The sequence below is a fragment of the Panthera tigris genome, chromosome C1 (genome assembly GCF_018350195.1).
Source record: "Panthera tigris isolate Pti1 chromosome C1, P.tigris_Pti1_mat1.1, whole genome shotgun sequence".
In the NCBI taxonomy this organism is placed as follows: Eukaryota; Metazoa; Chordata; class Mammalia; order Carnivora; family Felidae; genus Panthera; species Panthera tigris.
The window spans coordinates 149,466,039-149,490,997 of record NC_056667.1 but is presented as its reverse complement, the minus strand read 5'-3'; the positions used below and the strand labels follow the sequence as shown (position 1 = coordinate 149,490,997).

Below are 24,959 nucleotides of genomic sequence, written 5' to 3'. Positions count from 1 at the left end.
TCAGAGCCTGGAACCTGTTTCGGATTCTGTGTCTCCCTCTCTCTCTGACCCTCCCCCATTCATGCTCTGTCTCTCTCTGTCTCAAAAATAAATAAACGTTAAAAAAAAATAAAAAAAAAAAGTGGAATTAATCAGGGCCTCCCTTAATATGTACTAGTATTTATGTAAATTAGGAAGTGTATCCTCTGGGTAGAAGAATCAGAAAAAGGTACTAGTCCTTCCCGTGGATAAAGCCCAAGTGGAGAGCGGAACACTAGATTTCAGTTGCCAATTGTCCCCTCATTGAAGTGCCTTTGTACAATGCCCTAACTACATACTTCTACATAGCAGCCATAAAGCTAGTAACGCCTATAGCCAATAAACGCAAAAATCAGCCAGTGTGCCCACAGTCTACATTTTGGAGGGTAATTATACCGCTAAAATATACAGTTTGGGATTTGAAGGCACTACCTACTTTTCACTTAACATTATTTAGATAAAAGAGGTAAAACTAACACAGCATGAAAGATTAGTAGGTATCATAATAAAAAATATTTAAGCTTAAATAAAATGATATCCCCAAGCAGTCTTCCAGTTTCACTTACTCACTGTGTAAGTGAGCACTGTGTAACACCAGCACATTCCAAATCACAATAATTCGGCCAGGTACAGTCCTCCTTCCACATAAGCCCCCCAAACTCAGCCTCAGTGAATATTAAAGTCTCTCAAATTAACCAATTTAGGGGCGCCTGGGTGGGTCAGTCGGTTAAGCGTCCGACTTCAGCTCAGGTCACGATCTCGCGGTCCGTGAGTTCAAGCCCTGCGTCGGGCTCTGGGCTGATGGCTCAGAGCCTGGAGCCTGCTTCCGATTCTGTGTCTCCCTCTCTCTCTGCCCCTCCCCCGTTCATGCTCTGTCTCTCTCCGTCTCAAAAATAAATAAACATTAAAAAAAAAAAATTAACCAATTTAGTTGACAAGTTGAGGCAGCATATACCAAACATAAGATTAGTTTTATCAAGAGAGAGAACTAACCATTTGGAAGGGTCAAATTACAAATTAAACAGAATATACAAAAAAGGCCACAGTATGTCAGAGAGATAAAGAAGAAAGTTATACAGCTAGGAAAGTTCCTAAAACATCACTACATAACTTTTTGATTTACACTTAACAAACATATGATGGACTTAGGAAAATCTTCATTAAAACAGGGTTCATTCCCAAAGCTCATTCATTAATTGGCTACTTAAAATCCGCAACAGTTTCGGGGCACCTGGGTGGCTCAGTCGGTTGAACATCCGACTTCAGCTCAGGTCATGATCTCATGGTTTGTGAGTATGAGCCCCACATCGGGCTCTGTGCTGGCAGCTCAGAGCCTGGAGTCTGCTTCTGATTCTGTGTCTCCCTCTCTCGCTGTCCCTCTCCCCCTCATGCTCTCTTTCTCTCAAAAATAAATAAACATTAAAAAATTTTTTTCTTTTAAATCCGTAACAGTTTCTCAGAGAAGCAATGTTATAAAAGTCTGATTCTATTCTATAATATTGTATACTATGGGCTAAATAAGCTTTCAGTGGCTGGCCTGGGAAACCAGCCACCTTTTACAACACTGTTTCTATGATAGTATATTTTGGATTTACTAACAGCATTTAGCTTATTTATGTGCTTCCTGTATATCCTGATCCTGGTTTTCTATGCTCAAATCCTGTAACCTTTCAAGAAGAAAATTCTGCCTAGGTTGGTACTCATTATCAGAGTAAGGTGCTATCTGTTCTAGATTAAGAATGTCCCCATAGACAAAGGGGAGTTTTGAGATCTGTTGATTAACTTCCAGGTTACTTCTATGCTGTTTTAGTTCATCTTTATAGTAGAGCTTCATAATTTTATTGGCATGACAAATTCAAAACAAGTATACAAGTAATCATTACAGTGAAATAAACTTCAAAATCAATCACCATTTGAATTATTCAAATATTTATTCAAATTCTGCTAACTACCTTTTTGTACCTTTTAAATTTTGAACTGTATAAATATATTATCTGTGCTAAAATTCATTATTTAATTAAATTCCAAGTGCAGTATAAAGAACCAGGAGCACAGGTTATAAATATCAGTTCCTACATTAATTAACTATGAAACCTGGGCAAATTTTGAACTTTCTGGGCCTCAATGGTTCCTTCCAGGGCAACAGTTTTATAACTCTTCCAAAAAAAAAAAAAAAAAAAAAAAAAGTTTTTCAAACAGCTTAACTCTGTTAGACAATGCAATTGTATTCAGGGCTACACTTAGAGGCTCACGGTCCCTGCACAATGCATGTGTGCATCAAAAGTTACCAAATTTCCATGCAGTTCACAACCCAAGCTTCACTTATACTATGGTTCTCAAAGATTTGAAATGCTCTGAATAGTGTCAGTGGAATATAGTTTAAAATTTTTAGTTACTAAAATAAAATGCTTGTTAACTCTCAATCCTATTACCTTTGACAATAATGGTCAAATATTCCAAGGACAAAATAATACAAAGTCTCATATATTAAAACAAAAGTCCATAGGGTGGGCACTATACTTCTGCCTATCAGGATTAAAATGGCTTCCCTTATTTAAAACATGGAAGTTAACATAAACTTTGTCTATTAGCTTTGTTTTATGGTACCTATTTCAACCCTGTTTTCGTGTTTTCAAAATAATGTTTTCTTTAAGTAATAAACGTTTCACAGTAATAAGTTTAGGAAACACGGAAAAGGAAAAACAGGAAAAAAATTCCATAATGCCACCACCAAAAGTAATCAATACTAATATCTTGGTATAGATACATAGGCACAGTTTGTAAAATATGTATTTGCTAAGAGAACCTTTATATCCTATTTTATAACCTTTTTTCTTAACATATTTTGAATTTTCCTCAAATTATTAAACAGTAATCTATAAAATAATCATAATTTTCCCCACTACTGTAAGTATAACAGAAAAAAAAATCAATGTTAGAGAAGCATTAGTAACCACCAGCATAAGTGGTTTCTATCCCCAGTTACAAAGAAGTTGGTTTAGGAGGAAGGCCCCTCTTAACACGAACTAATTTTCCTTCAAAATAAAAGCCTTTTGGAAAGGCTCCTGATCCCCAAGTCAAAGATTCTGCTAACATATATTAAAAGTCCATTATAAATATTACCATTGATTTCAGATTTTTCTGAGTTGCTTTCTTTCTAGCTTGTCTTAGAAAATTAAGAAATAGTTCTGTCTATGGCCATACCACCCTGAACGCGCCCGATCTCGTCTGATCTCGGAAGCTAAGCAGGGTTGGGCCTGGTTAGTACTTGGATGGGAGAAATAGTTTTAAGGTGTGGCTTTGTTCTGTCACTTGTTGGCTTAATCCCATTTGAGTGTTTTAGTACTGAAATTGTCTTAAAACTATAAGGCACTCAGATAGATGACATTCTGATGGGCGCTATTTAAACTGTGAAATAAATATATTTACAGATTTTAATTACAAGGCAAAACAAACTAAAATGAAAGGAAAAACAATGATGTTGTAGCTATTATATACACAGGTCTTTCTAACTTGGGTTTGGAACTTGCTTTATTTATAAGGTCTACCTTAAATGACAGACTGTAAGGTAGCACCGAAAAATAAAAACTGGACTGCTGTAGAAAAAAACAGATTTTAGTATTGATTTTACTCAATTTATAAAGTTAAAAAGCAGTGTTTACATTTAAGACATGAAATTGGCAACAGGTGGCTGTTGACTTGCAATTAGTAAAAACTTCTGGCAGAAATATACCATGTAGTAATCACAATGATCTTGGATTGTGAGATGCTACTTAACCTTTTGCAAAAAAATAATGAAGCAGTATGATACTATGGGGGTTTATAAGAAAGGTCATTATCACAGGCTAAACAGGTCCAATAATATATTCTCCTGGAACATACAAGCATGGGCTTGTCTGTACCCAATCAAAAACACTGGTAGCTTATTTCATACTCATTAAACTCTGCAGTTTTCCCTGACTTGTAAAAAAATTTTATGCAAAAGCAACACACCTCAATTCTTTGAAACAAAACATTTCACTTCTGAAAATTTCAGATGAGCAACTGCTACAAAAGTAAGCATCTAAAGGCATAAAGTTATCAGAGTGTAACCCAGGCTTAACCATGGTTAACTATCAAAGCCACAACTCCCCAAAGACAATCATATGACAGAGCAAGGTTTCAGAAGGCAAGAAGTAATAGCTACTATAATGTCTTTGTCCTATGTGTTCTATTAAACCAAACTGGTATTTCTGTCCATTTAATTAATCTTCAGAGAAGCAATTAACTATATAGACACAGTTTGTGGTGCATTTAAAAACACATTTAAAATAATCTTTGCAAACAATAAAGATTTGTGTAAAAACAATGAGACACGTGAATGATACACAGAAAACATTAATCACTCAGGAGGATATTAAATGCCCACATAACTGTGAGAACGACGGTTGACATTATTAGAGCAAGACATAAATGAATCAAAAGTAATACACAGATATGTTTTGTAGAATTTGTTTTAAATGTGGACAGTAAACAAAGAAAAGGTAGAAAACTTTAAGTACCATTTAGGAATTCTGTCTCAAGGTGTATCAATTTTCCCATTTTTAATGCTATGAGAAATGTCTACTAACCAATCAATAGTGATACCTAACGCACTCTACCTGAAACTTGTGTTGGTCCTTGACTACAATGTTAACCATGCAAAGCCATAAGGTACTCTCAAGATAAAGGCTCCCCTATGCTCCCAAAAAGGGTATCCTCAAACTATGTTAGGAAAGTTTAAAGACTCCACAAAAAATGGACTCATAAATGAGCAAATCTAACTTTTGCAACAGAATTTCCATAATCATTTTCTCAAGCACAAGAAAAACTAATTGCAAACAAAATGCTAAGTATCAGATTTTAATATGACCATTTATAATAGGCTTTTAAAATGTAAAACAGAGTTTTAACACATTATCAAATACAGGCATTACCTGGATAGATGGCTTGTTTAAATGACCCAGATTTGAGGTTGTTTGTCTTGGTTCATGTCCTAAGACCATCATATTAGCATTGATCAATCTGAAGGCATCGATAACAACCTGTAAAAATAAGGTGTCCGGTCAATTCTTTTTTAAAAAGCAAGTGATGATGCCAAGCAACAGTGGACAAGGCATGATCAACTTGCATCTGTTTCTGGCCTATTTCCAGAAAATCATTTAATTATAATATTAATAAAAAAGAACCTCCTGCTGACTGTGCCATCAGCACACCACCCTCTATCTTGTAATGTAAGGTGACACCAATTATTGCAATTTTCATGAAGCAGTAAAGAAAAACATTAACTTTGCATCTTTAGTATTGAAATACATCATTACTAAACTTACACAACCAAACAGCCTTCATTGGTGTGCATGTTTGTCACCTAAATTTTACCTAATCAAAATGAATGACAAAGAGAAACTAAAACTGAAAGTGAGCACAAGCTAAGGGACCACATGTAAAGCCCAGCCCTGTCACATCAATTATACTACCACAGTACTTGAAATGACAACAAAATTACAGCCAGCAAGGCACTTGCTCCACGTATTCTCTTCTAGTCAGATACCTTTTACTTCTTGTGACTATAAAAGACTTTATACCTTGTCTGATGGCCTTAAATATCCAAGCCACTGTCAAGGAATAGGAGGCAAATACGAAAAAACCAAGGTCATCTGTGCTTTAAGCCAGGAACATGGTATAGAATGATATGGCCCTAAGTTCATAGTACAGAAATAACAGTAGGTATCATCTTTTTCTAAGTGTATTCAATATTTCCATAAAAAAAGAGTACATAGTCTTACATGATACAGTATTATCTGTTCTTTTATATTAAGAAATTTAACAACCATCACATAGTATCCTAACATTTTTTTTTTCTGTTCATTGTCATGGATTTGATAGAACTCGTTTAAGTTTTATGTAAAGCACTGGGACTTAAGACAGATACTTCTTTCTGGGAATTTAAATCAATTACCTAGATAATAAACTCAATACTGCCATCACATAAAAAAAATTTTAAGCAAGATAATGTATTTTTCTACATTTGCCTTTAAGGTGCTTTAACTGAGATTTATTAATGTTATAAAAGCAGCCATCAACTAGACTGTTTCCCATCTGTATTAGTTTGAGTATAGTTGAGTAAGTTTAGTTGAGTAAGAGGTAGAAAATAAAATTTATTTTTAAGTTAAGCCACATGAAATCTAATCACATCTGAAAAATCTGTTCAGAGTTATATATGCATGTTGTACACTAAAGAACAAAATCTAAAGAAAGAAAAAGAAAATCACCCTTTCTAAAAGGCTACCATGAAGGGTCAACAAACAGTATCAAAGAATACAAACTTAGACCGAAGCATTACAAGAAGTATCCACTCCAGCAGGCCACAAAAAAAAAAAAAAAAAAAAAAAAATCAACTTTGAATTTTGCTTTTATTTCTAACAGTCTGAATTTCCCCAAAGAGTCCTCCTGCCTCAAAATAAAACCAAGTATCCCCAGAACATACATGATTTAATAGTTTTGGAAACTTTTTTCTTTCCTCTACAATAACTGAAATTCAGACTCAACTTTCACATTTATATACAAATGAATATGGCCTAGGTTTATACCTCCTGCTTATACTTAAAATTTTTTAATCATTTATTTTCATATAGCAATAATAAAAATAGGTACTAATATCAGGCATGCTTTAGTAAAAAATTTCAATCACTTGTTTAAAAAACAAAGAAGTAAAATTTTCTACTAAAAAACACATAAGATAAAATTAAAATGTAAGCAAAAGGAGAAAAATGACTATTTTAATAGACAGATGTACTTAAATAAATGCAGGATTAAGAACTTCCACCATTTAAGTGTTGCAGTAAACTTAAGAGCAAAGCATCATCTTGGCCCAACTGTTCTTAGAAACCTTTGATTCCATTTTAAAATTTTAGTAAAATCATTTGTAGGAAAAAACAATCCTACAGAACTATGAAAATTCCATCATATATCACAATAAAATGTCTATGTATTTTTTTTATACTGAACACTTTTAAACAAACAGCAGGCAGCTATTTTACATGCAAAAATCTCTGTAATATTTCTCTGGAACATTATAAGCAGGTGTGAAACTTCATAAAAAGGAAATGAAAATACCAGCTAAGTAGGTATTATGATCAGTTAGAAACAAATCTAAAATAGAAAAAAATTATATTAAATAAAACATTTTAAAGGTGATACACTGCTCAACTAATAAATGATGGCCTGTGTGAAATTACATGCTTAGATTGACAATTCCTGAACAGCAATATGATAGCCAATAGAAAATAATACTTTAACTACACCAAGATTAAAGGAATTTGCTGCCATCGCTATAGCAACTGTCTTAAGGAAACTAACATGTTCAACAACCTGCAGACCAAAATTAGATTTAGTACGCAATAAAAATATAAATATGGCAATATAGTCTACATTTTAATTTCTGTACAATTTTATAATTGCCTTCTGCGCTGTGAGAATAAGTGGGTTTCTCCTTTAGAGCAACCTATCAAAATAGACTCATTAATGTCCAGTGCACTAATGAGCAATGGGTGAAGAAGGTGTTAATTATGCCACAGTAAGATTCAAGAAAAAGCCCTGGTGAGCACTTGGAGGTGTGTATAAGCTGAAGGCATTTCTCCATGTTTATGTATTTACAGCATGATGCAACACAATGACAGCAAAGTGGTCACTCCATGGATAAGAACGGTATCTTAGATACAATATACTGCACAAAGAACCCCCAAAGATTAATTAAGGTTTGGGGGAGGGGACAAGGGAAAGAATCCATTTTTGGAGCTGTATGAATTTTCTAAACAGTTTGTTTTAAAATATACACACATTAAACCAGTTCAGTTTATATCTTATAAATCCAAATAGTAATTTAGCCAAAACTCTTTGCATAAAAACTACCTCATTAATATGTACTAACAAAAACTTCCAAACTAAACTATAAAGAATATTTTCAGGAATATGATGCTAGACTTTTATAATTCCTTCCCATGCTGAAATCCTATATACCACATTGAATCTATCCACCAGCCTGACCATTTAATTTTTTCTGGTACAAGTGCCTTGAGACTTTTCAGAGGTCACTGCAACAGTAGACAGCTTATAACAAAACCATTAGCAGTTTGGCTAGCTTAGGGAAACCTCTTACTTTCCTTTTTTGTTTATTATCACTGCATGAATCTGCAGCATATGATAGTTTATAATTTCTCAGGCTTGTTAAATTCATGTTAAAGGTCTGTTTTCTTGTTGAATAAATTTTGTTCATATAATGCTGCCTATTTCATACACTCAGTCTTTAATAGCACCTTTGGTCTATGCGCAACTCACAGATCAAAACAGAGGACTAAAATAGGGGTTGATGATGCTATTTACATGTGTGATTCCTGCTGTCTTCTTGTTAGTAGCTTTAATATAATAGAAGACCTTGTCTGTTTTGTAATTAACACATCTTTACTGGAGAGATATTTGGAAGTGATTGCTGTGAATATACTGGTTAGTAAAATAAACACAATCACACACCACTTTCTGTTATCAGACAAATTTGTGAATTGTACACATTATACTCCAGATCAACAAACTGTGATATAACAGCCAAGTAGAAGACACATATTTATATAACCCTTTATTTTTCTGAAAATATGTATTCACTCTGACCTTGCAAATATAATTAGCTTGTGGGATGTGCAGATTTCAGTACCATGGTTGCTTTACTAATTGCAACTCTTGGAAATAGATACTAAATATTTGGAAGCTGCCAATACAAAATAAAAACTGCATCTTTTTTGTACATCTGTCTTAGCTTATAAAAGCAAAATAGTTTTAAAAACAATACTGTGTTCCATATTTATTCCAAGCACACCCAAGGGTCAAGGACCTATCATTTCATTTTAATAACGAATCTGGTTTAGGACTCAAAACTGTAATTATTTCCAAATTCAAGCTTAATCCATAATTTTTTGGCTTCTTTCATAAGTATAGTACAGTTTATCCAATATGCTATTTATTTGCAAATTCATATTTTCATATCAACTGCTAGGTCACTGAGAGACTAAATTTCTAAAGCATCAACCTATGTAAACCCAATGTTTACTTTCAAAGGAGGCTCTCTTCTTAAGCAAAGCTCTTAAAATTAGTTTAATACAAAGGTTTCTGAAAGAAAAATGCATAAGCACTTTTGGCAGTAGTTACTAGAATTATAATCTCTACGTCTCCGTGTCTCTCTTATAACAGTAGCTGCCTTTGGCATTTCCAATTGCATTTATATTGAAGTCAATGACTATGGAAAGTGTTTACATAAAAATAAACAGAAGTAGATTTTTTTTAAAGCTTGAAAGAAAACTTTTAAGACCTCAAAATCAATGTCAAATGTCAAAAAAAAAGAAAAAAGGTTGTAATTCAGTTACCAATTACATTACATACTTAAAAGTACATACACCTACTACCGTATCTAATGACTATAAAAATGCTAGTGTAGCAGCACTCCATATCAAATACTCTTTATCACCTAGAAATGACCTGTTATCAACTGCTTAGGTTGTCTCTAGATTCTTTAAAAATTAAGGGTGCATGTGACCTGGGAGTACTGCTGGGGTTTGTGACCCTTTCGTTACTTCTGCTGCCATGCACTGCCAGACATCTATAAGAGAAAAACATCTTCTGTCTCTTGTAAGCCCACAGCATAAAAAATTCAAAGAAATCTTACTTTTTATGCCATTTCCAATGAAAAGCACTAAGAACTAAAACTGACTCATGCCAAATGCATATCACTGAATTGCTGTGATTTCTTAGTCTCAAGTTTGCAACACGGAAATTATTTATAAAATGTCAATTTTAGCTCTGGAAAAGAAATTCCTATGTGTATGTACATTTTCTTTCTTCATCCTTGGAGAACTGCTTACTGTAGCTAGAGATCTGTAGTACAACTTCAATATACTGGGAGAAAAGGGGGATGGGGTGGAACTAGCATAATGTATTTTTTTTGACAAGTGAAGACATGCATCAAAAAATGCAAACAGTAAGTTCAGCAGGATTTTTTCTGGTATGCACGTAGTCGGTCTGGTATAGGTACCTAAACGCTTGAGACACAGGAGTCAGAATCCTGCCTAAGTTACAATTGTGGTTCTTCAATGGCTAGCTCAGCGATCCAGGGTAAGTTATTTACGCTCTCAATGTCTCCATTTGCTCATGAACGACACCTCACAGAGTTGGTGATAAGATTAAATAAAATATATGTGTACTTGCCACTGTAGTTCTTAGTGTTATTAACTGTGGCAGTCACAGAGTAGCCAGCTCAGACCTCCTTTCAGACAGAACCTGCTTCAGAGAGCATCGCTGACTCACCACCTCCACATGCTACACCTTTGGATCTTCTGGGAGTTCACCTTAAGTCATGTTTTCCTTGGGCTACTCCCAGCCAATGAATGAGTACCGTGGGGGTACTAGAACCTAGGATTACTCTAAAGGCAACTTTGTCTCAAGGACTCCCCATCAGTCTGGCTGAAACTTTCTCAGAAACATGTTGTAGTCTGGTATTTTTCCTACCCAATTCTACCTTTCCTTTTTCCTTCTACAGGGTCAGACCTGTACTGCTGTCTGAAGGGTCTCCCCTTTATCCATCACAGGTGCTTACCATAATAAATCTCTTACACAACTAATCCCATTTTGGTACCTGCTTCTTGGAACACCCAAACTGACCTGGTAAACAAGGTAGAATACTGCTACTACAACAGTGTTAAAGTTAGAAAAAAGCTACTCCAAAACCAAATCAGAATTATAAATTTGGCATCTGCAGGCACTTGACATATGAAAACATCAACAGAAAATGAGGGAGAAATATTGAAAAAAAAATTGAATGTTTATTATTTATTTTTGAGAGAGAGAGAGGGAGGGAGGGAAGGAGAGAAAATCTGAAGCAGACTCCAGGCTCTGAGCTGTCAGCACAGAGCCCGATGCAGGGTTCGACCTCATGAACCACAAGATTCATAATCTGAGCCGCAGTCGGATGCTTCACCAACTAAGCCACCCAGGCACCCCAAGGGAGAAACATTTAAAGACCTCTATTTCCTTAGGAAAATTCCTAATTAAAGTTTTTTAAAAAGTATACAGTTATGCTAAATATTATTATCTCTTTTTAAAAATGACAATATGCCTGGAATCTTGACACTCCGGTATAACAGATATTTCTAGATTGTGACAAATAAACACTAAACTTAAAGACTGAACTTCTCAGAGGACTATTAATGATACAAGAGACTATCATCTCTGGGTCACTGGTGTGATATCAACTCAGAGTACCAATTCTATCTGGTGGCTACTCACCCACAGTCTATATTAAATGAACAAGTGACTTCAGATTCCTTTCTGGTATACACAAACTAAAGCAATATAGTTGATATGCTTCTTGACAGTTCCACAAAAAGGAGAGAAAGAAAAGACTTTAGAGACTAAAGGCTGAAGCTCAACCATGTTAACAAGATGGTAGGGCAGGTGGATACGAGGAATAAAGGACTTACATACATTTCTTGTGCAGTAATATCACCTTCAAAGAAAAATGCAAACATATCCTTCAAACTGCCATCTCTCAATAGGAAAGGTCATTTTTGTAAGAAAAATATGTAATGGTTAATACTTTGTTGTGTATCATTTTCGTATTTTTATTGAGCTTATTAATTAAATACTGTATAGAAATTATCTTGTTTAAATCTCTCAACAACCAAGAGGTAAGTATTAATATTCTCAATTTATGGATGAGAAAATTGAGGCTCAGAGAACTTGGATAAATTAAATGAGGTGACACAACCAGCAAGTGATACCACTATGATCTGTACATACACAACACGCCAAAGTCAGTACTCTTCACCACGAAGCTATTTGATATAACACTTTCTCCTATCACAAAACAAGAAAAGACTACTCTGAGATCAGTTATGACAGCAGCTTTGTGTGCTACCCACCATCAAATAAATATCCATTCCCCAGAAGAGTACCTGGCATACATAATATGGTATAGAATAAACACCTATTAAAACCAACAGCTCCAAGGAAAGCATTTTATATAAAGTTTTATCATTCATGTTCATTCTTCCTCAAAAAAGGGTCATTATCTATAAACATCTAATCACTATCTTTACAAAATATATACTTCCCACCTCCTATCACTGATCAGTTTTGAAATTCATAAAGTACTCTTCCATGACATACTGAACCAAAAAACCCAAACATCACCAAGTACTGACCTACGTATAGAATAAAAACTGCATACAGTAAAGCAATTTGGAATGTAAGAAGTGGCACTGGGTATCTATTAATTAGCTTCCTAGCCATCTAAGAATAATCATTCAGGAATCAACTATGACCTACAAAAGTATCTACCCCCAATGATAAGAACATATTAAATCTATTAAAATTAAGTCCCGGGTACAGAAACATCCTCACAATTAACAAGGGCTAATGTCAAATCATTTCAGTATGATCTTAAACAATTACTATATATATGGGTTATGGAAAAGCTTCCCCTACAAAGTTATGATTTCCATTTGCTGGCACAATACTGGAATTAATAACAGGGGATAGATCTTGTTCTTCTCTATGTCTCCAGTGTATGCCTGGGACACGGTAGTGATCAGGAAGTACCTGTTAAATCAATGACCAAGGATCTTTAGATTGGGGGAAGAAAAGTATTCAAGAATCAAAAGTCAATAAATAATATTCTTACAGATAATGCAAAGAGTTTTAAAGGTTCTCCTATACCTTTACTGAAACAGCTTAATTTGAAGTGGATTTAGAGCACCCAAAATGCATAATAAGTACTAAACAATAATAAAGTAGGTCAGAGACTACATTATTAATACAGGAACTATAAATTAAAAGAACTATACTAAGAACTGTTAGTTCTATATAAGATTTATGTTTCTTAGAATTTTAAACATAAAATTGCTTTAACATTCGTAGCTGACAATTTCTGATTATATCAGCTAAATAAGTATTGTAAACTATTAAGCTTGTCTATCGGGAATACTGTAGGCACATTAGCACCTATAATTTCTTAGGTAGCCTCACAAATTAAATCTGAGAATTTTATAAAACTTCAAATTGATAATAAGAGTGTAAAACAGGAAGCAAACAAAAGATAATATAGTAACTAAACTTGTTCCAAGAGTTGGATGGGTATGCTCACAGAGCTATATTAGGAGTAGAAATAGAATTTTTATGTGTCCTATTTTCTATTTTTCTCTCGCAATCTGGAAAACTAGATGAAGGTGTGTGTGTGTGTGTGTGTGTGTGTGTGTATACAATCTGAGATTAGGACTATCCAGCCCAAACTGGCCCTTATGGGATACCAATAAAAAACAAACAAACAAACAAACAAACAAACAAACAAAAAACTTATGAATAACAGGTATTCTGAGTACCTTTCACTATCTTTAGAAGGCAAATAGCATGTTACACATGAACTCTAGCTCTGATTACATTACACAAAGTTCATACTCATCAAGGCTAATATCTATGAACTGGCTCACTGACCTTATCAATCTCACATTTCACTTATTTAATAAATGACTCTGTAACCAATAACATAAAAATTACTAAACCTCATAAAATTAACCAGTTTTTTATATGCTAAAAGCCAAAACTGGTAATGGCTGGCTGACCACTGACACATTCATTCTTTGATTTTATTTTATGAACATTTATGAAGAAAATGATTTTTTTTTTCTGAGACACTACATAAATTCCCAGATATGAAAACATTTCCCCATTGAAAGAGGCCCCAATCTTGTAGGGAAGATAATACGTAGGCAGATGAACAAAACAATTTTGGGTGCAATACATTAATCACTTGAAAGTTTGACTGCATTTCAAAGGCCAGAATTTTAATGTAATTATTTTTCTCTTCATCAGAATGTCCTAGAGAAATATGTCAGAAAAATAGTAACTGCTCACTAAAAGAATCAGCTGATTAAGTATTCTTAAATTAAGAAACACAAAATACAGGGGAAGTTTCCATTTCTTTTGTAGTCATTGCCTTCATCTTCTTAAAATGAGCAAGTCAGTTAATGTATAGACTTGTTCTTAAAAGATTGTCAGAAATATTCACATTCCGTATTTTTAAATATGATAGTTGTAAATCTCTTTAAAAAGTACCAATTATTTTAACCTTCAGAATACAATGTCACTTACTGCACATCTCCTGTATGGCATGCACACCCTACTCATTACATAGATCATTTCATAATACTATGAGACAGGTACCAAAACCCCTGTTTTATAGATGAGAAAACTGAAGTTCTAGATTCGGCAACTTGCTCAAAGTCATACTACAGAGAGGAGATAAAGAGATAAAAATGGGATTCGAATGCAGGCCTGATCCCAAAGCCCATGCTCTTCATTACTCTATGCCCTGCCTTTATGACAATAAGAAGAAAACGCTAAAACAAAACTATTTTTGAGTAGTTTAAAATCTCCACCATCTTAAAACTTCTAATACAAAATTTCTGGATAAGTAAAATATTTGCCCTCCTTACCCTGAAAAAGACAAAACCTTCTAAATCTCTTGAAAATAAAAGGTAAGCTCTTATGTTCATTCCTTAATTCTTTCCTCCAATATTTGCATTTATTCTTCAAAGTCCTATCTTTTTTATAAAATGCTGACTAAAAACAACATCATCAAAAACTGTTCATTTTACATTCTAATGTATCTGTGAAAAAGCATGAACAAAGAGGCTAGGTATACAATCTGGAATAGAACTGTTTCTACATTCTCCTCCAGAAGGTACAAACTTATCTTTTCTGAGTAATGTGCTATCAAGACTCAGTCCAAGCTTCATTTACTTTGTGCAGCCATACCAATTTCTTTCTAATTTAATTTCCATTTACTATGTTTGCTATGCAAGTACTACTTTATTGCATATTGGCACATACAAGGTTCCAAATAAGTATCTGCTGGATTATTTCTCTCTAGCAACCACCTTAATACTTAGTTACAGAAACAAAGCAGTATCAGTATAATTTGTATTCTACCAGTATGCAACATAGGGTTATCAAGCATATAATTGGCAGAATGTTATCTGGCTCACTAGTGACACTAAATGTATATGACTTATCTTCACAAAAAGACATTTTTTAGATTCATTAGCACACGGGCACATCAGATGTACTTAAGAAATCCCTGCTGATAAACAGGATTTCTGATCAGAGTAAACAGAAATTTCTCAAGAAAACCCAGCCAGTGTGAAGATTTATATGGACTAAAGGGTTATGAGGGTTTTTTTTTTCTCTTTTACTGTTTTCAAAATAGGAAACAAAACATGGAGATTGTTAACAGCAGATAACATCTGAACATTTTACTGATAGGAATTGTGATAAGGAAATAGGTTCTCAAAAGAAGTAATAGTTGCATGGTTGTTTTATGATTTTGTACAGTCATCATTCTTTTTGCCTTAAGGATGCAGTATAATCATGTTACAACTTCGAAATTTGCTGCTGGATCAAGTCCAGTTGTGGGCTATATATTCAAGACAACAAAACTTTAAGCAAGAGGCTGTCACTTTATTACTTGAGAACTGAAGTTTAGAATATTTGAATATGCGTATTTTACAAATAAACTAAAACAGATTTTTAACTATTTCACTGAGAAGTTTAGAGTGAGACTCACCAGTAATTTCTATAGCTTACTCTCCATTTAAATTATGCATGTTATTAACATTTTCTACCTGTATCATTTTTAAACATTTACAGGATTACATAATATACAGAATACTGTGGATTCTTTATCATATAGTGTATTTTATTATTTACGTAGGTCTCAATGTTTGTCCCTAGGGATGTCGCAAAAGCTGACAGGAACAGGTCTGTCTAAATTGTTTTTTTTTTTTTTTATTTAACAGAATACTGTATAAGAAAAATCAATTAATAAATAATAACTACTATAAATAGTATAGGGAACTATTGAGAACTTAGACAAAATGTGTAGCCCCTTACCCTGACTTACACTGAGGGAAGTGATACCTATCCAAATAAGTTAAGAAAGGGTGTGGTAATGACCTCTGGTACTCATTTTCCAATTCTGTGTTACTCTAATTATATAGTTCGTAACTGTCTAATATTAAAGAGCCATTAAAACAGTTTGAGCTCTGAAATTTTATAGACCTGATTTGTATCCTTGTTCTGCTGCTTAATAATGCTATGATTTTGGGGGCGCCTGGGTGGCTCAGTTGGTTAAGTATCTGACTTCAGCTCAGGTCATGAACTCACAATTCGTGAGTTCGAGCCCTGCGTTAGGCTCTGTGCTAACAGCTCAGAGCTGTGCTGACAGCTATTTTGGATTCTGTATCTCCCTCCCTCCCTCCCTCCCTCTCTCTCTCTCTCTCTCTCTGCCCCCACCCCCCACTTGCACTCTCTCTCTCTCTCTCTCTCTCAAAAATAAACATTATAAAATAAAAATAAAAAAATAATGCTATGATTTTGGGTAAAGTAATCTCTTTGACCCTAATTTTTTTTTTTACCTTTTCATTGATAAAATGGAGTAGTAATACTGCCTGTATCCCCAGAATTACTAAAGAATACATGAGACAAGTTGAAAATTTAATCACCACAATACCTGGCACACAGCAATAATTCCATAAATATACAGTCAAGTCACTATAAAAGGAAATCAAACATTATGAATTAATGAGACTACGAAGAATTAGTAATTACCTCATCACTCAAAAACAGATAATATTGGGATTTATGAAAATGAAAATATAAAATATACAGGAAAGAGGTATTAAGTGAACAGAGACTCAATGTGAATAATTTATATATAGATTGTCATTTTAACTCTTGATCTAATCATTGTTTTGCTAAATATTTTGACAGCTTTGATAAATCACATGCAGGGAAAGGGAGAGGGAGAATCCTATGTTACTCTTCTTTTTTTTTAAGTTTATACACGTAAGTTTGGCTTACAGCTTTGAGAAGTCTTGACACTAAAAGAACCATAAATTATAACCAAACTCAGACATCCTACAGATGAAGTTACACTATTGAGAAAGAACTAGATCCTTATTTCAGGTAATATTAACTATACGAATCTATGTTGGGTGCAAGAAGTGATGTGAATCATCGATGACAGATACTTATACTCTATTTTTCAAAAATATTTTTTATGACATGTAAAACTAGACAATGATACATATGATTTTATAAAGTAATTTTAGATATATTATTTTGAAAAAATAACTACATTTACCATACAACAACAGTCCTGTCATGCAAGTGTTTTAATGAAAGTCATTCTTTTAACATGAATTATGATTAATCAGAAATAAACAATGCAAATACCAATGTTATATAATACCTAAACTAGGTTTAGAAACTAAAACTGACATCAAGATACTATAAACAAGACAGAACTCTAATTATACTTAAAATTAAGCTTCAATTATCTTTTGTAAATATTATGGTGGGGGTACTTAACTGGATAACTGTTATATTTCTAAAATAATAATTATTACTTAAATGAGTTAATTGTGAGTTATTAAAAAGGTACCGTATCAGAGAATTAAACTTAGGAAGTATCATACTGTATTTTAATTCATAAAACTAACAAAATTCAAGGATTTAACTCCTTTTATCTGTATTAGTTAAGTAACAATATAGTTTTAAAAAGAATAAACTGAAATACAGGTATACAGAAAGCATCAGAAGTGATCCTCTTTGAATTATCTACTACATTGGTTTCTATTATTATTGTTTTTGTGGCTAGTTTCCACCTCTGAAAAACTAAATCAATTCTAATAGGATCATGATTTAGGGAAGACCTCAATTTTTATTCGTCATAATAATAGGATGTCAGAAAGTGTTCAACTTCAAATTCAAAACAGATAAAAACTCCACGTTTAATAGCCATATTTAGTTTGTTTGAGCTGGTGAGCAGATATAAATGTAATCTGCAATACTAGCAAATCTCAGGTCTGATAGATAGCAAGCTAATATTTATTTTTAAGTGCTCTAAAAATTATTTGTAAAAGCTGCATAAAAAGGATTCCATAAATGTATTGTGATTTTAACAATTATTCTACACTACAATGGAAGTACATGCTCAAACAAGACACCTCAGCAGTATTTTAAAGCAGTAACCACCTAGCCAATTTCTGTATGTTCTGTAGTTTTTCTAATCCACTCTCCCTGTGGTTGAGCAAAATCGAATTGCCTCTCACATTTGCAGACAGCTCTGTGAAGGTGATAATAGAGCTGCTCCCTGCTGTCATGAGGCAGGAAATAGGAAAATGGCATATGGGGCTAGAAAGAAAGAAATAAAAAAAAGAAAGAGAGAGAGAGAGAACGAAGGGGGGGAAAAAAAGAACTAAACAAGAACAAAAGATTTCAACAAAGAACAACTATAACCCAATATGCTTTGCAAGTTAATCTCTTTTCTGAATCATTTAGCATATTTAATCATTCATCTGCGTCCTCACTCCAAAAATGCGAATGGCTGATACCAAGTCTTTGGGTCAAGTTTTCATTGTCTAAAACATTTGGAACATCCAACTCCAGAATATGTTCTATACAATGTCTGCAAAACAGAGAGTCTTTAACTAGAGACATAAAATGTTGTGCCAATCCCAAATTCACCATTTTAAAATAAAGGAAGATAAAACAATGTTTACTAAAATAATAATAAAATGTGCATAGCAGGCTTTTATGTAGTTTAATGTTCCTAAATCTATGAAATAAAATTAAATTTAAAAATAAACATTTATGATTAGACAATTTTAGCTGATTAAAGTAGAAACAAATCTCCAAATAGTTATATTGCTAATTATACCAAGACACATTTTTCGACTTGTACAGTTTTTTGTTTGTGTTTTTAAATACACAGTTAGGGTTTTTTCTTTTTTTTCTGTGTGTGTACAAATCCTGCTCTAAACAAAAGAAATTTTAATCTAATGTATCTGTAAACAGAATGTGGCAGTAGGTGCTAATAAAGATAGAATCTACTCTACCTTTCCTTTTACACTCTGAATGGGATCCACAACCACTGCCACAGCTCTCTCCGACAAGGCTTCAAAGCTCTGCTGAGTGTTGATATCCACACCAGAAAGCCAACAACCAAAGCCAGGGTGACTGTGATACCAACCAACAACCATCTCAGGCCTGAAACAAAGAGGGCATTCAGCAGTTCAGAACAGAACAAGTAATACACATGTATGCTATGAAAAGAAACAACACACTAACAGGGTATAAATGAAGAAGAGATGAAAAACACACAGGTGTGAAAAAGCACCATTAGAAACATTGAAATCATACACCATATTATCCAGAAAACATGGAAATGAATAAGCATGACAAAGGAGTGCTATCATTAAGAGATGCACATTAGCAGTGGTAGATACGGCTTTCAGTTTTTCACCTTGTTACCACACTTTCTCTGAGCCAGTTTTTACCCTTTCAGCATTCAAGTAAATATCTACTCTTTAACTCCTTAGCTCTGGGAATAGGATTTTCCAGGCAGAGTACATTGTTAACAATGGACACCAGGATCCACTGTTGTGAAAGGATTAAATATCAATTAAACCAGCAGTAGAACTAGGAACTCAGTCAAAAACCAATTTGCACTGTTCTGCTCAGCTGCTGAGCCTTTTGCTAACATTAATTTTGAAGTTTCTTCCACAGTAGAAGAATTTGAGCAAGAGAATGACAACTATTGAGAGATTTAATCTGGGGAAAAACTTGAAAAATATCTAAATTCTACTTTCTCTGTCTTTAAAAATCATATGCCTAATATAATTAAATAGCCAGAATCTTATTTAGTCCCAACTCTCCAATATATGGAACATACAAGCTCTTTCAATTATAAATGACCAGACAGTAACTCCATATGCTGAACAGGGAAGCTGCAGCCCAAGCTTACTATGTGATGGTTGAGAATTTTAACATGAGGCAGTTTGCTCATTGGCAGATCTCTCTGATTCTAGAAGAAAGAGATACTAGATAGGTAGTACACAGGACTGACAGTGATAATTTACATTAAGTACATGGCTTTTTTTTTCCAGGTATGACAGTCATAAACATCCAGATTTTTGAAACACATTTCTAAAACTACTTCCCATTATTCCTTTATAAAATTAGTTAGAATACTTACCTTCCTGTCTGCTTCAACATATCTAACATTTTGGCTTGGAACACTGGATCAACTGCCTCCACACTGACACCCTGGGTTAGACAAAAAGAAAAATAACTAGCTTTTAGAACTGTGAATAAATACCCAGAAACTTTTATTTTTTTTTTAACAATCTAAATGAACAAAAAGCTACCAAAAAAAAAAAAAAAACCCAAAAAACCAGAAACCCAAAAACCCCTATGTATATTATTTTGCGATGCCAAAATAATTTTATAGGCTTGGATACTCATAATTGATTCCCATTTATGTCATTCAGTTATCAGCCATACTTTAATAAAGCTTCTCAAATTGCCATTTACCAAACTGCTGTTAGCTAATGAGTTAAGTTTTGGGGATCCTTTAAGAGTTTATGGCCATGGCTATGCACACACACACGCACACAAATACCAGAAATACCAAATGACTGAACCAACTATTTTTGGCTAGACCTATCTTGGCAAGGCATAGTTCCAAGTGCCATCTCTGATACCTGATTAGCATTATATCCCTTCCATCCCATCCAAAGTTCTACAACTATTCAGCTATTATAATAATCAATAACCTAAAGACTTTTTGTTCCTCAGCCATATAAATACTCTGAAGAAGGATAACAGTTTATGAATTTCCCAAAGCTGTTTTTGTTTGTTTTGCGGGGTGGGCTGGGAGAGGAGGAAGTTGAATGAGTGCTTCAGTAAGAACTACGTGGTAGATCAAGTGCGTGGAGGCAAATAAATACTTTTGAATATCATCTCAAATATAAAAGCAATCACAAATAATTCTTCATTAGAGATCTAAAACCAAGTCTTTTAAATGCTGCATTGTCTTGCTAGTTCAAAAGATTTTTAGAACATGGAAGAATTAAAGGCAATCATGTCATCTCTCCAGTGATAGATCACTGCCATTATAACTCCTACAAGGTTTTCTTCTAACATCAGGAATTTAATCTATCTCAATAAAGCAGTTAATATTTAAGCACTTCCTTCCCACCAAAACAAATGATATTTTGAATCTTAATAGAGAAAGCATCCTCAAGAACAGGGGTATGCCTATAGGCGTAGGTTGCCTATAGGTGTTTTTTGTTGTTGTTGTAGTTGTTTTGTTTTGAACATTTTTAAAGGGGGGTTAAAAATTAAAAAAAAAACATCATAAGAGTAGGAGACAGAAACATGTTTTTACAGAAAGTTTGTTAACTCTTGGGCCAGAAGAAAACCTTTGTAATCTACTACATAGAATGAACACAAAGATCAAAATCTTCTATTTCAAACTGTCAAACAAACATTTAGAAGGAAATGATATTAAAACTTAAGAACTCTTTATTATAATTGATAAAGACCACATATAACAGAAATACTAGTTAATTTTGTTATGCTTTTCAAATTCTGACATGAAAAGATAAATACAAGTAACAACAGCCTAAGACGTAAATCTAAATTTTTAGTTAACATGCAGCATATCTCTCTATATCCAACTGGACAAAATAAAGACAAGGGATAGCCAGGTGGACAAAATCAGCAGATCTAAATTAATTTACCTCAACAAACTTGTCTATTTGGAGAAGAATTTGTGTATTTTTCTATATTTTGCATCATTTACAAACACACTACAATCTGTAATAACTACTCTAAACCGTCTATAAAATGTATATATTACACTATTTAAAAATAGAACTTGGTTTTCTCTATTATCTACTTTGTTGAAGAATACTTACAGTTATGAGTCTCAAACAGAGCAAACAGCTGTATGACAACAATCTCTTTAATCCAGATATTTTACAAAGCTCGATAAGAGAAATGTTGAATATTAGGGGAAAAAATCCATCAGAAAAATATACATGTTATATTTTTCTAGGCAAACAGATGAGAAGGATATGTGTACAGTTTTTTGTACGAAAGGTAGAAGAGTTACTGTTTTTTGGCCACAGAAATCCAATGCATTACATAAAATACCAAAACAAAATAAAAAGCTTCCAGAGAGAATAATATAATTTATTCTAAAAGATAAAGTAGATGACTTCCAAAGTTTGTATGTAGTATGTGCTTCCTCTATAAAGAAATTACCATACCTGGGCAAAAGAACTAAAGTTTGCCATAGTTTTTTGGTTTCATTAAATTTAACATTTTGAATAGGAAAAGCTTAAGAGTTCATTTATCACCATCTATAAAAAAAGGGACCATATTTCAAAACAATAGGAACAAAACATGAGGACTAGATAATGTATCTGAATTAAGTCTAAGACAGTCTCTAAAATCTGCTGAAGTGTTCAATTAATACCCTACTATTTTAGCAATTAACATAAATCTAGGATGCTATGCTAGTTAAAGCTGAAAGTATGAGTAAAGGGATTTAATGCTAGCATCCTTCAGTTTGTGGACCTAGAGGGAATTCATGATGCATTCAAAAGATGAATGATTTAATTCAATACAATCTAGATATTTCTATCATTAATCTTATGATGGATTTTTCCTATCAGGAAGAGAAAATATAATATGATGAAAGTGATTTTGCATAGGAAAAGGAAAGAGAAAAGAAACACATTTACTTACAGCAGGCAACCATAAAAAGTACTCACTGTTCCTGACTGTGGCATAGCAAACACATCAATCACTCTGACGGTGTAATCATCAACAAATTCTCCAAGCATAAGACCCATAACTTCCATTGGAACTCCAGCACGACCATGCTTTAACATCTGTAAAGAGAACATAGGTAGATACGAAGCTTTAAAATCTTTGGTCCTTTTTATTTTTTTAATAACCTAATTTTGCTTCAGTAGAAATAAAAACACTCTTATTATAGATGTACCTAGAACAACAGCTTCCGTTTGAGGATTAACATTAACAAATATTCCCAACTAAAAGACAGAGAGTGAAAGCAATAAAGCTCTCTAAAGCAAGTAACTTTCAATACTTACTTTTAACAGTGCAAGGGAAGAAATATATACTTGCTCTGCTGTGTCCACGGCAGGAGCATCTGTGGGTGGCCCCTAGAAATAAGCACATCAATTATTATAAACACACAGTTTATGAGTTTAAAATTAGTTACATGTTATATAAACTTGATTGTTTTTAAGAGTTTTGGGAAAATATGTCAAGTATCCTTTTAGTCGGGTACAACACAAATAATCAAAACAACTTTGCAAATATCAAACCTGCTGGCAAAATAAAACAAACTTAGTACTCAGGCAAGTGTCCAATGGACATAAAGCTTAAATCTTCCAGCAATGCTTATCTACCTCTGCTACAAAATGACTACCATGCACCAATTAGCCATGTTTCTTACCACAATCTGAGACTGATTTTCAGCTACGGACAGCATGTACATTTAGGGCTATGGGATTTCTGCAGATACGTAGATGTAGTTGGGGATAGGGGACAGAAGATTTCTAATCCCCAGGTGAAAGAGCTGTGAACAACATACTATGCACTCCACCTGATGAAGTTATTCCCCTCCCCAATACAACAAATTTAACACAAGTGCACCAGGTGTGAACAAACTGGTTGAGACTGCTGTAGCTAATATGAAAATACTTTTAAATCGGGACTACTATCTTTAAAACAAATGTTACCATTAATCTTTCCACAGGTTAAGGGACACATTATGCTCTCCCTAAGGATTGTGTCTTCTTCATCAAAAGCAACAAGCCTCTTTTGACTCTAACATTCAGAGACATAAGGTAATTTATATAGGGTCATTACCCTCAAGATGACTACAATCTTATACATGTATTTCTGCACACAGAAAGCTTTATTGTTTTTTAAAACTGGCACTTGGAGAAATTAAAATGAGATGTGTCCTATAATTGTCAGGTTCTGTGTTGCTTAAAGTTTCCTTTCCTTGACAGTAACTCTATTACAAATTATAAAACAAACATGTTAGCTATCCAATTATAAATCAATATTCTATCTTGCTTTCATGGGTTTACTTACTAAAATTAAACAATTACTTCACTTGTTACATTTCAGACTTGTAGGTCTATGTGTATTTTGTGCTTCTTGTCTATTTGCTAAATGCTGTGATTTTTCAATTTTTATTTTTTGGTTTTGTTTAAAAGCTCATAATATTTGCCGGAAGCATAAAGTTCTATGTATATTTTCTCTAAGTATAAAAACCACATACAAAAATTATTTGTTTCTTTATGTAGAAAGGGGTGAGAAAAATCAAATGCATCTAATTTTATTTAAAGTATTTATTTGAAAGAGAGACCTCATGTGCATGTGTGTGCATGCGAGCGGGGGAGGGGCGGGGGGGGGAAGGAGGGAGGGAGAGAATCCCAAACAGGTACCACGCAGTCAGTGAGGAGCCCAGTCAGTGAGGAGCCACTCGGGGCTCAACTCACAAACAATGAGATCATGATCTGAGCTGAAATCAAGAGTCAGACACTTAACTGTTTTAATAATAAAATTATTAAAAATCTTATTTTTGGGGCACCTGGGTGGCTCAGTCGGTTAGGTGTCTGACTTCGGCTCAGGTCATGACCTCGCAGTTCATGAGTTCAAGCCCCACGTCAGGCTCTGTGCTAACAGCTCAGAGCCTGGAGCCTGTTTCGGATTCTGTGTCTCCCTCTCTCTCTCTGACCCTCCCCCGTTCATGCTCTGTCTCTCTCTGTCTCAAAAATAAATAAACGTTAAAAAAAATTTTTTTTAAATCTTATTTTTAATAATAAATGCCAGAAAATAAACTTAAAACCCAAGACGAATTCATCTATTATCACCTAATGCAGGTTTACTGCTAGCCTTTCAAATAGATAGGAGTCTCTTTCAGAATGAAA

The 24,959-nt window shown here is 33.8% G+C and overlaps 1 protein-coding gene across 3 annotated transcripts in view; it reads right to left on the bottom strand.

Moving 5' to 3' along the window:
* The window catches only part of PSMD14 (proteasome 26S subunit, non-ATPase 14), a 98,176-nt gene that overhangs the window by 20,854 nt on the left and 52,363 nt on the right, over nt 1-24,959 (bottom strand). For all 3 annotated transcript variants that reach the window (XM_042994569.1, XM_042994567.1, XM_042994568.1), the window contains 5 exons: nt 23,103-23,174; nt 22,761-22,880; nt 20,174-20,244; nt 19,035-19,185; nt 4,974-5,081 (listed from right to left, as the gene is read on the bottom strand). In XM_042994569.1, the coding sequence (XP_042850503.1) occupies nt 4,974-5,081; nt 19,035-19,185; nt 20,174-20,244; nt 22,761-22,880 (450 nt within the window). In that variant the 5' untranslated portion in view covers nt 23,103-23,174. The remainder of the gene's footprint in view (nt 1-4,973; nt 5,082-19,034; nt 19,186-20,173; nt 20,245-22,760; nt 22,881-23,102; nt 23,175-24,959) is intronic.